At 46.1% G+C, this 14,910-nt stretch overlaps 1 protein-coding gene and 1 long non-coding RNA gene across 13 annotated transcripts in view; one reads left to right on the top strand and one right to left on the bottom strand.

Moving 5' to 3' along the window:
• The window catches only part of SMARCA4 (SWI/SNF related, matrix associated, actin dependent regulator of chromatin, subfamily a, member 4), a 60,149-nt gene that overhangs the window by 42,048 nt on the left and 3,191 nt on the right, over positions 1-14,910 (top strand). For 4 of the 9 annotated variants that reach the window (XM_056570492.1, XM_056570485.1, XM_056570483.1 and 1 more), the window contains 9 exons: positions 3,347-3,393; positions 3,498-3,664; positions 3,869-4,032; positions 4,876-5,145; positions 5,940-6,017; positions 6,494-6,712; positions 6,887-7,134; positions 7,214-7,349; positions 7,443-7,544. In XM_056570492.1, coding sequence (XP_056426467.1) covers positions 3,347-3,393; positions 3,498-3,664; positions 3,869-4,032; positions 4,876-5,145; positions 5,940-6,017; positions 6,494-6,712; positions 6,887-7,134; positions 7,214-7,349; positions 7,443-7,544 — 1,431 coding nt within the window. The remainder of the gene's footprint in view (positions 1-3,346; positions 3,394-3,497; positions 3,665-3,868; positions 4,033-4,875; positions 5,146-5,939; positions 6,018-6,493; positions 6,713-6,886; positions 7,135-7,213; positions 7,350-7,442; positions 7,545-14,910) is intronic. The other 5 variants (XM_056570489.1, XM_056570488.1, XM_056570491.1 and 2 more) reach the window with 3 other exon arrangements.
• Positions 5,005-14,910, bottom strand: part of LOC130367757 (uncharacterized) — a 114,236-nt gene continuing 104,330 nt past the window's right edge. The window contains exons 4-5 of one of the 4 annotated variants that reach the window (XR_008892160.1): positions 5,328-5,432; positions 5,005-5,116 (exon numbers count right to left, since the gene is read on the bottom strand). This is a non-coding gene — a long non-coding RNA (uncharacterized LOC130367757). Of the gene's footprint in view, positions 5,117-5,197; positions 5,433-14,910 lie in introns of those variants that run through there. The other 3 variants (XR_008892164.1, XR_008892161.1, XR_008892157.1) reach the window with 3 other exon arrangements.

Genomic DNA, 14,910 nt, shown 5'->3' with positions numbered 1-14,910 from the left:
CACACATTTTCGTCTGCTGATGCCGGCCTGGGTTGCTAGGTGTTGCAGGTGTCTGTGGGCCAGCCTTCCACCTGATTTGCTTGGGTCTCTCCCACCCCGGGGACTGCTTTGGTATGTCTCACGGTCCCGGTGTCCCCCAATGGAGCTGACCGAGAAAAGTAGAATTTTTATGCTTAACGTAAAATCTTTCTTGGAGGATCCATTGGGGGACACGGCACCCACCCATTTGTTCTGGTGTCTGTGGTTTGGTTGTCTGTCCGGGGGTTGGTTCGGTTATATTTTGTCTGGCCTCCCCCGGACAGTTACGGTTTTTCCTTCTGTCGGTCCTCTCCTACTGCTTTGGGACTAAACTGATTAGCTGTAGTCAGTAGGCTGGGTATATCCTGTCAGGAGGGGCCTCATAGTGACAACTAGATATACCCAGGGTCTCTGTGTCCCCCCAATGGATCCTCAGAGATTTTACGGGAAGCGTTAAAAAAAATCTACTTAATTTTTTTGGTGATTATTTTTTCACGTTTTCCATTTTACTATATATTTTGGTATTTACTATACATTTTGGTGGCTACTTGGCCTTAAACAATATCTATCTCTATCTTGAAATGCTCTTAAACAGCTTAAGCAAGATAAAATCTTCCATAACGTGCAAAAACGTAAGAAAAAATAAATTACAGTAAAAAAATAATTACTTTGCTTATTAGGACGTAGGCCGCAGGTCATGTCTTTTGCTTCATTTAAGTTAACTCAATATATTCTATTGGCGGCCCGGCGTCTAAATGGTGCTCCAACGTTTTATCTAGCTCAATGGTAATCACTAGGGTGAATCAAATATTGCTATCTGAAAAGCTTAATGCAATTAGAGCTGATACCAGAGATAACGTTGATAAGGTTTGGGAGCCATGGCTGTCTTCTCCCCATGCCCCGGACTTGACGTACTACCTATCTTTGTGATGCACTGTATTAATAGGTGAGAAACATTTAATGACACGGATTGCTTGTTCCTACTGCTCTTTCCCCTACCCTTCCTCTTCACCACCCACCCTCCTTTCCCTCCCCACCCTTACCTCCCTGCTGTCCCCCTCCGGATCCACTGATCCTCACCCCAGTTGGTTGACACTACTGCCGGTTGTTGTCTAAGGTGAGACTACATTAGGTTCAAAACTTGCTGTAAGTAATATCTGTACTGTTTAACTATGGCTGAAATATACTTCTCTGTACAGTTTCCTTGATTTCAATAAATATATCTTTTGACACTAAAAAATAATTACAATTATTTTTTTTATTTTAACACCGTATAAAAAAGAGAAGTCAGTAAAAAATACAACCACCGATTCTTAAGTTATAGATGTTACATACACATTAGATAACCTCTCCTCTCCCTTTTATTCCATCAAACATGCTGGGTGAAAAAAAGTTTCAGTATCTGGCATAAACCAGGAGAAAAAAAATGTAGTCTCTTACATTCCCTTTACATTCCCATAAATGTACATTTCAATTTTCAAGACTGTTTTAACCCCTTAAGGACTCAGCCCATTTTGGCCTTAAGGACTCAGACAATTTAATTTTTACGTTTTCATTTTTTCCTCCTCGCCTTCTAAAAATCCTAACTCTTTTATATTTTCATCCACAGACTAGTATGAGGGCTTGTTTTTTGCGCGACCAGTTGTCCTTTGTAATGACATAACTCATTATATCATAAAATGTATGGCGCAACCAAAAAACACTATTTTTGTGGGGAAATTAAAACGAAAAACGCAATTTTGCTAATTTTGGAAGGTTTCATTTTCACGCCGTACAATTTATGGTAAAAATGACATGTGTTCTTTATTCTGAGGGTCAATACGATTAAAATGATACCCATTATTACATACTTTTATATTATTGTTGCACTTAAAAAAAATCACAAACTTTTTAACCAAATTAGTACGTTTATAATCCCTTTATTTTGATGACCTATAACTTTTTTATTTTTCCGTATAAGCGGCGGTATGGGGGCTCATTTTTTGTGCCATGATCTGTACTTTTTTTTGATACCACATTTGCATATAAAAAACTTTTAATACATTTTTTATAAATTTTTTTTAATAAAATGTATTAAAAAAGTAGGAATTTTGGACTTATTATTTTTTTTTTCGTTCACGCCGTTCACCGTACGGGATCATTAACATTTTATTTTAATAGTTCGGACATTTACGCACGCGGCGATACCAAATATGTCTATAAAAAAAAATTTTTGCGCTTTTTGGGGGTAAAATAGGAAAAAACTGTTTTATTTTTTTATTGGGGGAGGGGATTTTTCACTTTTTTTTTTTACTTTTACATTTTTTTACATTTTTTTTTACACTTGAATAGTCCCCATAGGGGACTATTCATAGCAATACCATGATTGCTAATACTGATCTGTTCTATGTATAGGACATAGAACAGATCAGTGTTATCGGCGATCTTCTGCTCTGGTCTGCTCGATCACAGACCAGAGCAGGAGACGCCGGGAGCCGCACGGAGGAAGGAGAGGGGACCTCCGTGCGGCGTTCTGAATGATCGGATCCCCGCAGCAGCGCTGCGGGCGATCCGATCATTCATTCAAATCACGCACTGCCGCAGATGCCGGGATCTGTATTGATCCCGGCACCTGAGGGGTTAATGGCGGACGCCCGCGAGATCGCGGGCGTCGGCCATTGCCGGCGGGTCCCTGGCTGCGATCAGCAGCCGGGATCAGCCGCGCATGACACGGGCATCGCTCCGATGCCCGCGGTTATGCTTAGGACGTAAATGTACGTCCTGGTGCGTTAAGTACCACCGCACCAGGACGTACATTTACGTCCTGCGTCCTTAAGGGGTTAAGGAAAGGACTGGTGACCGATTAAGCAAAATTATCTTGTACCAAAGTATAAAGGAGGATAGTACGGCACTGCTACTAAATAAATCTTGGAAGATCCTACAGTTAGGATATTGTAGGAATCTGCTGTTCGTAGGTGCGGTGGTGCTCTAACTTATTCAAAGACCATAGGACCCTTGCGCATATAGAAGAAAAAAGTCAGCAACTCGCCACTGGATCTCATTTCTTCTAGTTTATTGAGAACACATACTCGCGTATACAGGTACGGAGAGGGACATGTGAGGGGGGGGGGGGGGTTACCACTAGGCAACAGTAACAGTTTTGCACAGATCAGTACAAAATGAAGCACTGTATATGTGAGTATGTGTTCTCAATAAACTAGAAGAAAGAAGATACAGTGGTGAGTTGCCGACTTTATTTCATTTCTTCTATATATGCAAATTATCTTGTACCAACCCAACTAGATAACATTTGGAAATGCACTTTTTATTTAATTTTTTTTTATTACAGGAATCCTTTTCTGAACACTTGGGTTTCACAGGAGGCATTGTGCAGGGGTGAGTATTGTATACAGTTTATGTTGTGTTCTATGACTGCGAGCCCATAGATCTGTGGTGTTGAACAATGGCGACCCTTTACTTATCCCCCATCCCCCCAATAGGCAGGACCTCTACCGGGCCTCTGGAAAGTTTGAGCTGCTAGACCGCATCCTTCCCAAGCTTCGAGCCACCAACCACAAAGTCCTGCTCTTCTGTCAGATGACCACACTCATGACAATCATGGAAGACTACTTTGCTTATCGTGGCTTTAAATACCTCAGATTAGATGGTGAGTAAACCTGCAATGCTACCTGCAACCACGACCATTCCTGACCTCTGCCTTTCATGGACACATCCAGTTCATAACCCTAATATTGAGTTGCACGATTTCTGTATTGCAATTATTGGTTTAATGAGGAGGGTGCGGTTATATTGTTCATGTGCATTTGTGCTTTTTTTTCCTGCATTAATTTTTATAATATTCATCCTTCAGGAACCACAAAAGCAGAAGACCGTGGTATGTTACTGAAGACCTTTAATGAGCCAGGTTCAGAATACTTCATCTTCCTGCTCAGTACCCGTGCAGGTGGTTTAGGTCTTAACTTGCAGTCTGCTGACACGGTTATCATATTTGACAGTGACTGGAATCCGCATCAGGTATGAGGCAATATGATACACAACAATAGAAGTTTTTAGTTTCTCCTAAGCCCCATTCAGTAAAGGTGAGGCTGTGTAGAGTACTACAAACAAGCAATATAGTATATACAGTGGTCCTTTACCATACAATATTGGTTCCGCAATGACCATTGTATGTTATTGAAAAGTAGTAATTGGTTCTAAAAGCTCTCGAGATCTTAACCAGATTATAGTCAGAAGGAGCAACTGGAAACAGGTTCATCTTCCTACAAGAATGGGAGTTTTCCCGCCTGTTCTGCAAACCTTGACATGGAGAGAGGCTGGACATGATGGGCCAAAACAGTTTCCTAGACAACTGTAGCAATGCTCAGCAAGTCCCTTCCTTGCATGAGCACTATTATTCAGAAAAGGGTTAGTGCACAGAACTCGCTGAGCATTGGTACTGTTGTCTCTGCAGTGTAATGCCCAGAAAGTCCATCTCTACTCCACACCAAACTTTGCAGAATGGGTTGGGAGAGCAACACTGCACATGCACTTTAAGAAGGACTGCTTTATAGCTGCAAGGAGAACTACAAATACCAGCAGGTCTTGGAAAGTCTGCAGCAGTCCGGGCATGCTGGGACTGGTGCATGTTATTTCCCAGAGTGCATTGATAAGTAGCTTAATTTTTATCAAGCAGTGTTTCTCTATTATGTACAGTTATCGGTTGATAGATTACGCAAAGAATTACTTAATTGTTTCTCTGCCTTAACAAATACTACAGACTGGTTTTAGCTTTTTTTTTTTTTTTTTTTTTTAAAAAGAAAAAAAAGCTCCCTCTATAGAGTACCACTTATTAATGGTGCATTGCTCATGCTCTTGTAGGATTTGCAGGCCCAGGATCGGGCTCATCGTATTGGACAGCAGAACGAGGTACGAGTGTTGCGTCTGTGCACAGTGAACAGTGTGGAAGAGAAAATCCTGGCAGCAGCTAAGTACAAGCTGAATGTGGACCAAAAAGTCATCCAGGCTGGAATGTTTGATCAAAAATCATCCAGCCACGAGAGGAAAGCGTTCCTGCAGGCCATCCTGGAACACGAGGAGCAGGATGAGGTGTGTACGGATTCTGACCAGCGCGACAGATGGGGAGGGAAGGTGAACATAACATATTTTTTTTTTATTTATTTATTTTTAACAATTTTGTTTTATTGAATAAAAGGTTATCCAAGAACACAGTAACACAAATGATAAGACAGTGCAAGTTAGAATCTCAACAGTTACAAATGCATAAAACAAGGCATACAGTCCAGATAACACAGGTATCGATAAAAACGTACGTTTTATGTGTCATTTGCTGGTAGGATGCCAGCGTGGTTCCAGGAGGTGTCGTCTATGTCTGAGAGCTAGTGGCAGTCTCAGGATTCGTGTCAATAAATTGGTATCTGGGAACGATCCAGATATGGTCAACCATAACTCTTATAGTGAGAGCATAGCATTCATAATAATCTGTACACATTCATATTGCCCAAATGTATATGTATGCCACTTTTAAACAGTAGGTATAAGAGAACAGACAGGGGGAGACATACAGGACTAGTCAATCATACAGACATACAAGCAGCCATCGTCCAGAGCCCAAACACATCCACTAAGGAGTTTTAAGGAGTCAATTCTGGGATTGAGCCGGGGATGACATAGTGATTATGGGTGAGGGCTTATAATGTAGACTAGGAAAAAAAAAAATCAGGGTATCTTCAGTGCCTCTAAAGATCCCGCTAAAGATGACAATGTACCATTGGGTAGATGCAAAAGGACAAACTATAGGCAGCAGGTGAACATCTTTTTATGGTAGAATAAATCACGATGACTTTTGGGTCATTCAACCAGAACGCTATTTTCCAGTGCTTTCTGTTTACCTGTCCTAACTATGGAACCTTATTTGCCAATAGGAAGAAGATGAGGTACCAGATGATGAAACGGTTAATCAGATGATTGCCAGACACGAGGAAGAATTTGATTTGTTTATGGTAAGTTAGATGATAAACGTTGTACTTTTGTACTTTCTATAGCCACAGGTGTGTATCAGATGCATTATGTAGAAAGTACAGTCAAGTCACTGAGTTGAAGGGATTGTCTAGAGATAATAAAAATGTTACATAATGGCTGGGGATGCTACAAGTGATAGGTTTTTTGGGGGATGGGCACCTAATGTGAAAAGCCTGCCTCCTGGGTACTTGCTGTATAACTGACCAGAGCATCAAATGTCAGTCCGTTCTATAGGTTGCATGACTGAAACATAATAAATTAATCCACTCTCCTCCACAACTTCTGTATGGAACTGTCAGCCGTTTTGATGTAAACAGATTCCCTCTAAATCTCTATTCTGGATGATTCATTACCTAGCTGCTTTGCAGTTCTGGAGCCTCTGTCTTCTACTATCTTAAATTGTATCTAATATTTGCCGAACATTTCTCATTCAGTTTTTGCACTTTTCTTCTTTTAGAGAATGGATCTAGACAGGCGGCGAGAAGAGGCCCGCAATCCTAAACGCAAGCCCCGGTTAATGGAGGAGGACGAGCTTCCATCCTGGATCATTAAAGACGATGCTGAAGTTGAACGTCTGACATGTGAAGAGGAGGAGGAGAAGATGTTTGGACGTGGATCCCGTAACCGAAAGGAAGTGGACTACAGCGACTCCCTGACTGAGAAGCAGTGGCTGAAGGTTTGTGTCAGGACCCATTTTAATATTTTGGGCTCAATTGTTACATTTTGCACAGTTGTAAATGTAAATAAAATGTATACTACAGTGTCACACAAGCTTGCAGCTCACCATAAAGCTTTGTACAGAATATTTCCAGCTTCCTTTGTCTATAGCTAAGTAGTTTATTTCCTGCAGGCCATTGAGGAAGGTACTTTAGAGGAGATCGAAGAGGAGGTACGTCAGAAAAAGACCACCCGTAAGCGCAAAAGAGATGTGGACCCCCCCTGCACCCCAACTACCAGCACGCGAAACAGGGAGAAGGAGGATGATGGGAGGAAGAAAAAAAGAGGGCGACCTCCAGCAGAAAAGCTTTCCCCCAACCCTCCCAACCTCACCAAGAAAATGAAGAAGATCGTAGATGCCGTTATCAAGTATAAGGACAGGTAAGGTCTTCAGCCTCTTTACCTTCTGCGTTTTTTTATATTTTTTGTTCTTTTTTCACAATACTAATAAATAACATAGGCTTAATGACTCTGTCTCCTATCTTAGTGGCAGCGGACGGCAGCTTAGTGAAGTTTTCATCCAGCTTCCATCTCGTAAAGAACTCCCAGAGTATTATGAGCTGATCCGGAAGCCGGTGGACTTCAGAAAGATTAAGGTTGGCAGAGAAACATGCTAAACCCTGGGATCTGGAATTTCGTTTTGTGCAAATAGGTGAAATTATATAGGTGGTACTTTTTGTTTTTTTCAGGAGAGAATCAGGAATCATAAGTACCGCAGTCTGAATGATCTGGAGAAGGATGTTATGCTGCTCTGTCAGAATGCGCAGACCTTCAACCTGGAGGGCTCCCTGGTAGGTTGGTCCTTCATAGCTTTGCTCCGGATTGATGTTGTAAAGGGTTGTAAAGTCCTGTAGGTAAGGTAACATCAGTGGTAAATAGTCAGCGACTGAAAACCAAAGACAAACCAGGCGGACTAGTAGGGAACTACAGATGCCACAAACAATGGTATGGTGTATCTTACGAACACATCTTCGTTGTAGCCACCAAATAGATTACATCATCTTCCGGAGCTGAAACCAGATGACTGACTGAAATGTTGGGGACCTACAGGGCCGATTGGAAGAGGATGAATTCAGACAGGTCGGAGTTCAGCAATGAGGCAACCTTTCACCTTATTTGGAAGGTCAATTGTCACAATGGTAGAATTTGAGGCTCAGAAAAACAATGAGGGACATTTATCAATGTTTGCTTATGTATTCTTTTTTTTAGTAATTTTTTCCTTACTTTTTTTTTGCTTATGTGTGACGTATTTATCAACTGCTTTCAGCCTGTTGATGATTTTCTTTCACGCAAGCAATTTTTCCTTTTTTACTTTGGTAGTAGCTTTTTCTGCTCCATGTTTGAGCTGGAGTAAATTTAGTCAATTTTTAACCCTGTTGCGACTCTTTTTTGTGCAGTTGCGACTGTCGCAGTTAATAAATACCTGACTACCTGTAGTCCATTTTAAAATTATTACTACGTAGTTAATTTTTGGAAAACTTGCTTTTCTCGCTTTCCAGTCAAAAAGTCGCACGAAAAATCGCGTAGTCGCAGTTGCGACAATTTTGCGACAATTATAGTAAAGAAAACCTGACTAAACCTGTTGATAAATGTCCATAAATGTCCTTATAGTGCAAAACAGAAGAACGATGATCCAGCACTTGAAATAACGAAACAGCTTTATTGAAGATCACTGGACAGAAGTAAAACCGACCCTACCATCAGACGTGTTTCGAGCGCATGTGCTCTTCTTCGGTGATCTTCGGTCCTTATAGTTAGTGCACATGAGGGATTCAGCCAAAGTGTTTTGTGCAGTGAGCCGGCGAAAATTCTATTGTCCCTTTTTCTCTATCGGCTCCATTGGGGGACACAGACCATGGGTATATGCTGCTGTCCCTAGGAGGCTTGACACTATGGCAACAAGAAAGTCGGCTCCTCCCAGCAGGGTATATCCGCCCACAGGCACCTGAGGTAATCAGTTTTAGCTTAGTGTCTTAAGGAGGTAGACATGGTCTGGAGTTAAGATTTTTTTTTTTTATTCCCTTTTATTTACTGTTTTCAGGTGGGGACTCAGGAACTACGGTTCACGGTTTCCCCATTGCGAGAGGTGGCAGGCATCTTGGTTGTACTGTTAACCCCCTCTTGCCAACGGTCAGCGTCTGGGGTTGTACCTCATGGGTCCAGGTCCCCCTACCTCCCGGTTTGCCTCGCTTTGAGCTTGGCTTGCTGCAGGTGACAATGCTGGCTGAAGACTTCATAGGAAGACTTCATGAGGTAAGTTCTTCTGACTGAGGTGAGTATTTTTCCCCCTTTTTTTTTCTCCCAGGAGCGGACTTTCAACCTCTGGAGACCCCTAGTTTCTGGCCCATTCTTCTATATGTGGGCTGTTGGGGCTAACCAGGAGGGATTCCCTCCTTGCACGGGGGAATTTTTATTATATCTGGGGCTGAGTAGTGTGTCTGGTGTTTCACTGGACTTGTGTGTATGGTGTTTGACTGTAACGCGACTGCTGAAGACAACCACGGCGCTTCTTTATTGTGGGCGCTTGGTGCCCGTTCTTACTTTCACTTCGGCAGCGCGGCGCCATTAAGGTCGGGGCTTTACTTCATCTCTGCAGCGTGGCTGCTGGCAGTAAGTCCCGCGCCATTTAAGATCCAGGCTGTATTTTCTTCGGCGGCCCGGTGCGCGTTGACTCCGCCCACTCAGAGCCGCCGAAGCCTGCATAAGGGCGCGAACTAAGCCCCAATCAGCGCTGTGCGCACGCATAGGGGTTTTTTGTTGCTGGGCCAATCGCAGTGCCCTTGGGTTTAGCACGACCCCCCTTTGGCTATTGGTTCAGAGGTTTTCTCATCTCAGCCACAGTTCTCATGGATCACAGCTGCCTTAGGGAACAAAGGTTGTAACTTGAAAAATGTCCGGTTCTGCTGAACCACTTGTTCGGGCTACACCACTGCTCCCCCAGACCCCCCTTCTATTTCTACCCCGGTTGCTCTTCCAGATCCGGTGGGTTTGGCCGCCCCTCCAGCCTAGGTTCCCTCCCTCTCCCAGTCTATATCAGACGTGGCTCAGGTCTCCCGGTATGTGGTGACTGCCTTGGAGAGGCCCTCCCTACACCGGACCTCCGGAGGGTCACTTTTTTCCCCTATACTGACGTTCTTGCAGCGTTTCATCTCACTCATCCCCTGAGTCTTTGTGCAGGCACGGGCACGCCCCTCTCAGGCATCGCCCCATTGCTCCCACTGGTAGCAATGGTCGCCTCACACGTTCACATTTTCCTGGAGAACTTGTGGATGAAGTTTCTGATCGGCCTCTGACTCAGAGGACCGCACGGAAATGTCGTTCATGGTGCACTCATTGGTTTCAGCCATAAGAGACACCTTCCATCTAGAGGACCCAGGAACTTCGGACGTGGCTCCAACAGTTCCCTTTCATCATGCCCGACCCCTTCCAGTGCTGCTTCACCTCGTTCCCATTCTCCTGGAGAACTTGTGGATGAGGTTTCTGATTCGGCCTCAGACTCTGAGGACCGCACGGATATGCCTGATGTGGTGTACTCATTGGTTTTCAGCCATAAGAGACCCCTCCCATCTAAAGGACCCAGGAACTTCGGACGTGGCTCCAGAAGTCTCCTTTTTTTGTGCCCATCCGGCACCCAAGACTTTCAGGTCTCACACTGAATTTGACACCCTGCTGGAATCCACCTGGTGGCACCCTGAGAAGAAGGTTCAAGCGTGTTATCCCTTCACCAAAGACCTCATTGCTCGGTGGTCCTCCTCTCTAACTGTGGATCCACCGGTCTCCCGCCTTCTAAGGTGACTACCCTGCAGTTGGCTGGTGCGGCTGCCTTCAAGGATCCAGCGGACAAGACAGTGGAGACTTTGGCTCAATTTGCTTTTGGGACAGCAAGTTCCTCATTCTCCTTAGCTGAAGATTTTCTGTGTTCTGCTTCCATGCGCGACCGCTGTGCTCCCTTTGCCACAGGTTACCTGGTAGCCCTCCGTCGATCCATGTGCTTAAAGCCTGGAAAGCGGTCACCGCCTTCAAGAAGTGAGGCAATGGGCGGAAAGAGCTCCTTATTGCCTCTGGATAAGGCTCGCAGAACCACTTTCTATCGGAAGTCCTCCTCCTTCCAGTCTTGCGTACCCTTGGTACCAACAAGGGTCCAGCCAGGCGCCTTTACGGGAAGAGGGCTCCTTCTTTCCTGACCCGTCTCTCCCGGAGGTCCGCTAACCGTTACGGCAGTTTTGCGGCCCATCAGGCACCCGTAGGCCTACCTTGGCCTGAAGGGTCGCCCCCCCCACCCGCCGACTTTTCTCGGATGGTGGGTCGCCTCTTACCCTTCCGGGATGCCTGGACCATGCACGTTCAGGATTCCTGGGTCAGGGATGTGGTAGTCAATGGATACAGGGTCGAATATGCCTCACTTCCATGGGATTGTTTTTTCTTTCCCGGTCCCCCTCTCTAGCGAAGGCAGTTCGGGGCATGCTCCAGTTCCCTTTTCATCCAGGGGGTTATTGTCCTTGTTCCTTTTTATTCCAACCTCTTTGTGGTCCCCAAGTAAGGCGTTTCTGTTCGCCCAATCTTGGTTCTCAATCATCTCACCCAGTATCTTTCTGAATGGAGTCTCTCCGTTCGGTGCTGGCATCCATGGGTCAAGGGGAGTTTTTCTTCCTTGGTGGAAATCAAGGATGCCTGCCTCCACATCCCAATATTTCCCGGTCGTCAGCGGTACCTCCGCCTTGTAGTGCCGGACGGTCTTTTCTATTGTGGCTCTTCACTTCGGTCTGGCCACTTCCCCGCAGGCCTTACCAAAGTCCTGGCACCTGTGATATCCCTTTTATGGACAAGAGTTGTTTCAGGGATTCCTTACTTGGACGACCTCCTGATCAGAGCTCCAACCAGGGCCCAGAATCTGGAGAGTCTTAGTCTCGACCTCCGGACCGTGTCTCTTTTCGGTTGGATGGTCAATCAGGACAAGTCCAACCTCTCTCCTGGGGCTCCAGTTTGACGCGGCCTCTGCCCGCTTTCTACTCCACCGGTCAATCGGCTGACTCTCTTTTCAGGAGTCCAATTACTTCGGCACCCTGCTCCAATTTGCTTTTGCATGGATGTCATGGGTCGGTTGGTGGCAGCCGTGGAGGCCGTGCCATTCGCCCAGTTTCATCACCTACCTCTTCAACTGGTGACTCTCTTCCGGTGGGACAGGTCTCCATTGTCTCTCGACCGCAAGATCGTTCTATCTCGACAGTCTTGACGGTCCCTTCTATGGTGGTTTCGTTTTCCCCTGCTGCTTCAGGGGCGCTCCTTCCTGCCAGTCTGTCGGGCTGGGGAGGTGTTTTCAAGGACCAGCCGGTCTAGGGCCTTGGTCCCTCAAGAAGCCCTTCTTCCCATCAACATGTTGGGACTAAGACAGAAAGACAGGAGCAGAGGAGGCAGAGAGAAGCCCCGCCCACAGCATGTCCGGCTACAAACTTTAGTCTATGCAGCCCTTACTACCTACGGCTATTACTCATCTTGAAAAGGAGCGCTTTTGGAGCACCGTGTTCTTCCGAGGATCTTAGATCCTCACTTTTTGCTTCCATTGACCAGACGTCCAGGACCGGTTCCCGGGACTGTGAGGTGCCAGCAGCCCTTTCTAGACCACGTGTCCCCCAGAGATCTGGGATCAAAGCTGATTACGGTGTTGTGCCTGGGACACAACACGCTCAGGTGAGTGCAAACACCTTTCTTCTCATCTCCACACTACTGCCTAAACAGAATCATGGCACATTAGTGAGCTTTTTCTCTTTTTTTTTCATACATATATTGAGTCTCATGTTGGGACTAAGGCATTTCTATCTTTGCTTGCTTCTTTGAGAAATTCCCTTTTGGACAGAACTCAGGTTTCCGGCCATCTCAACGATTTTCATTCCGGGCATACTCAACTGGGAAGTGGTCTTTCTCAGCCGGTCCTCAGCCGACAAAGGCAAGTGGTCCCTACATTCGGAGGAGTCTGCGGTGACCTGCAACCTCTGGGGCGCTCCAGGCATGGACCTCTGCGTGTCCCGCCACAACCGTAGCGTTCCTCTCTTGGTTGGGCTTTGCCCTACCTTATGTGTTTCTTGGTTGGGCTTTGCCCTACCTTATGTTTCCTCCCCTTACTCTCATTCCCAGGGTCCTGAGGAAACTCACAGCAGAGGGCGTTCCCGCCATTCTCGTGGTCCAGACTGGCCCAGGCGGGCGTGGTACGTCGTTGCAGTCAGGCCGCTGAACGACTTAAAGCTGCGCCTTCCCTCTCGTCCAGACCCCCCTATCTCAGGTCCCCTGTGCCACCCCAATTTACAGTCTCTGCTTTTGACAGCGTGGCGGTTGAGACCGCGGTTCTGAGGACCCGCGGCTTCTCTTCCCAAGTGGTTCGCACCATGCTGAGGGCTCTCAAGCCTTCCTCTGCAAATATTTGCCACCATTCCTGGTGGTCTTATTTTCGTTGGTGTGAGCCTCAGCCTTTTTTCTCAGGTCGTGGTTTTCTTTTCCCGACCCTTTTCCCTTTTGCAGTCGGGCTGGCCCAAGGGTGGCTCTCTGCTCCCTTAAGGGTCAAAGTTCGGCCCTTTCCATTCTTTTTCAACGTCCTCTGGCGTTCAATTCTCATGTCCAGACCTGCTTCAGGGAGTGGCGCACGCTGCCCCTCCTTATCGGTCTCCTTCTTCCCCTTGGGACTTACACTTGGTCTTAGGCGCTCCTTTTGAACCTCTCAGGGACGTTCCTCTTCGCCTCCTTCCCTGGAAGGTGGCGTTCCTTATTGCTCTTCCTCGATTAGGAGGGGGACAGAGCTGGCAGCTCTCTCCTGCCATTCTCCTTTCCTGGTTGTTTACCAGGAAAAGTTGTTTTCCGTCCAGGTCCGTCCTTCTTCTTGAGATTGACTTTTTCATCTCAATGAGGACATCGTCCTGCCTTCCTTTTTGTCCGGTCCCTTCTTGTACCAGGGAGCGTTTGCCCCACAAACTTGTGGTGAGGGCTGTTCGGACTTATCTCTGTCACCTTTTCCTTTCGGCAGTGTGACTCCTTTTTTTTGTTTTTCCGGAAGGTCGTCGTTCTGTATAACCTGCTTCTACGCCCACAATTTTTCAGTGGATCCGGTCTGCTATTTCGGAAGCTTACCGCTGCAAGGGGAAGATCCCACCCTCCAGGGTTTAGGGCTCATTCCACCTGTTTTTCGGGGCATCCTGGGCACTCCGCCACATGGCTTCGGCCTTGCAGTTCTGTAAAGCGTCCACGTGGTCATCTTTGCACACTTTCACAAGGTCCTACCAGATTCATACCTTTGCATCAGCTGATGCTTCTCTGTGCCGTAAGGCGTTGCAGGTGGCGGTGGTCCAGCTGTCCACCTGACTGATTTCCTTACCCACCCAAGGGACGGCTTTGGTAAGTCCCACGGTCTGTGTCCCCCAATGGAGCCGATGGATAAAAGGAGATTTTTATGCTTACCGTAAAATCTCTCGAAGGATCCATTGGGGGGACACAGCTCCCACCCTTTTTCATTTAACTTTTCTTCTGGTTGCTCAGACAGTTTGTGGTTTTTCTCTTGACCTGTCGGTCTTCTATTGCTCTGGGACTAAAACTGATTACCTCAGGGGCCTGTGGGCAGGTAGACCCTGCTGGGAGGAGCCAACTTTCTTGTTGCCATAGTGTCAAGCCTCCTAGAGACAGCAGCATATACCCACGGTCTGTGTCCCCCAATGGATCCTTCGAGACGGTAAGCATAAAAATCTCCTTTTTTCCAAGGATACGGTCACTGGCCACTATTGTCTTGAACATATAGGAATGGCTTATACCTTCACATTTCCTCTTGGATGTTTGCCGATACTGGAATGACACTCATTTGGATCATTCTCAAGGGAAATGATTCAACAATGTTGCCCTGGCCTCCAAAACCACAAAATCTAACATGCTGCGGCTTCCTTCTGTGAAACTACATATAGACTCGGTGTATCTGCCCCCATAAGCCACAGGATCTGAATAACCAGAGACTATGCATCACACTCACAGTGGATCAAAAATTCGAGCATATGCTGGAGGCGTCTGGACAGAATTTGACTACCACCTAGACATCTGCCGTGTCGTGTCATCAATGTTAATCACTCAGAAGTAGTGACTAGATAAAACCTGGATAGATAGTGCGTCTTCATGTTAATAAATGTT

Source organism: Hyla sarda, chromosome 4 (assembly GCF_029499605.1).
Source record: "Hyla sarda isolate aHylSar1 chromosome 4, aHylSar1.hap1, whole genome shotgun sequence".
In the NCBI taxonomy this organism is placed as follows: domain Eukaryota; kingdom Metazoa; phylum Chordata; class Amphibia; order Anura; family Hylidae; genus Hyla; species Hyla sarda.
This window is presented reverse-complemented; position numbering and strand designations above follow the sequence as displayed.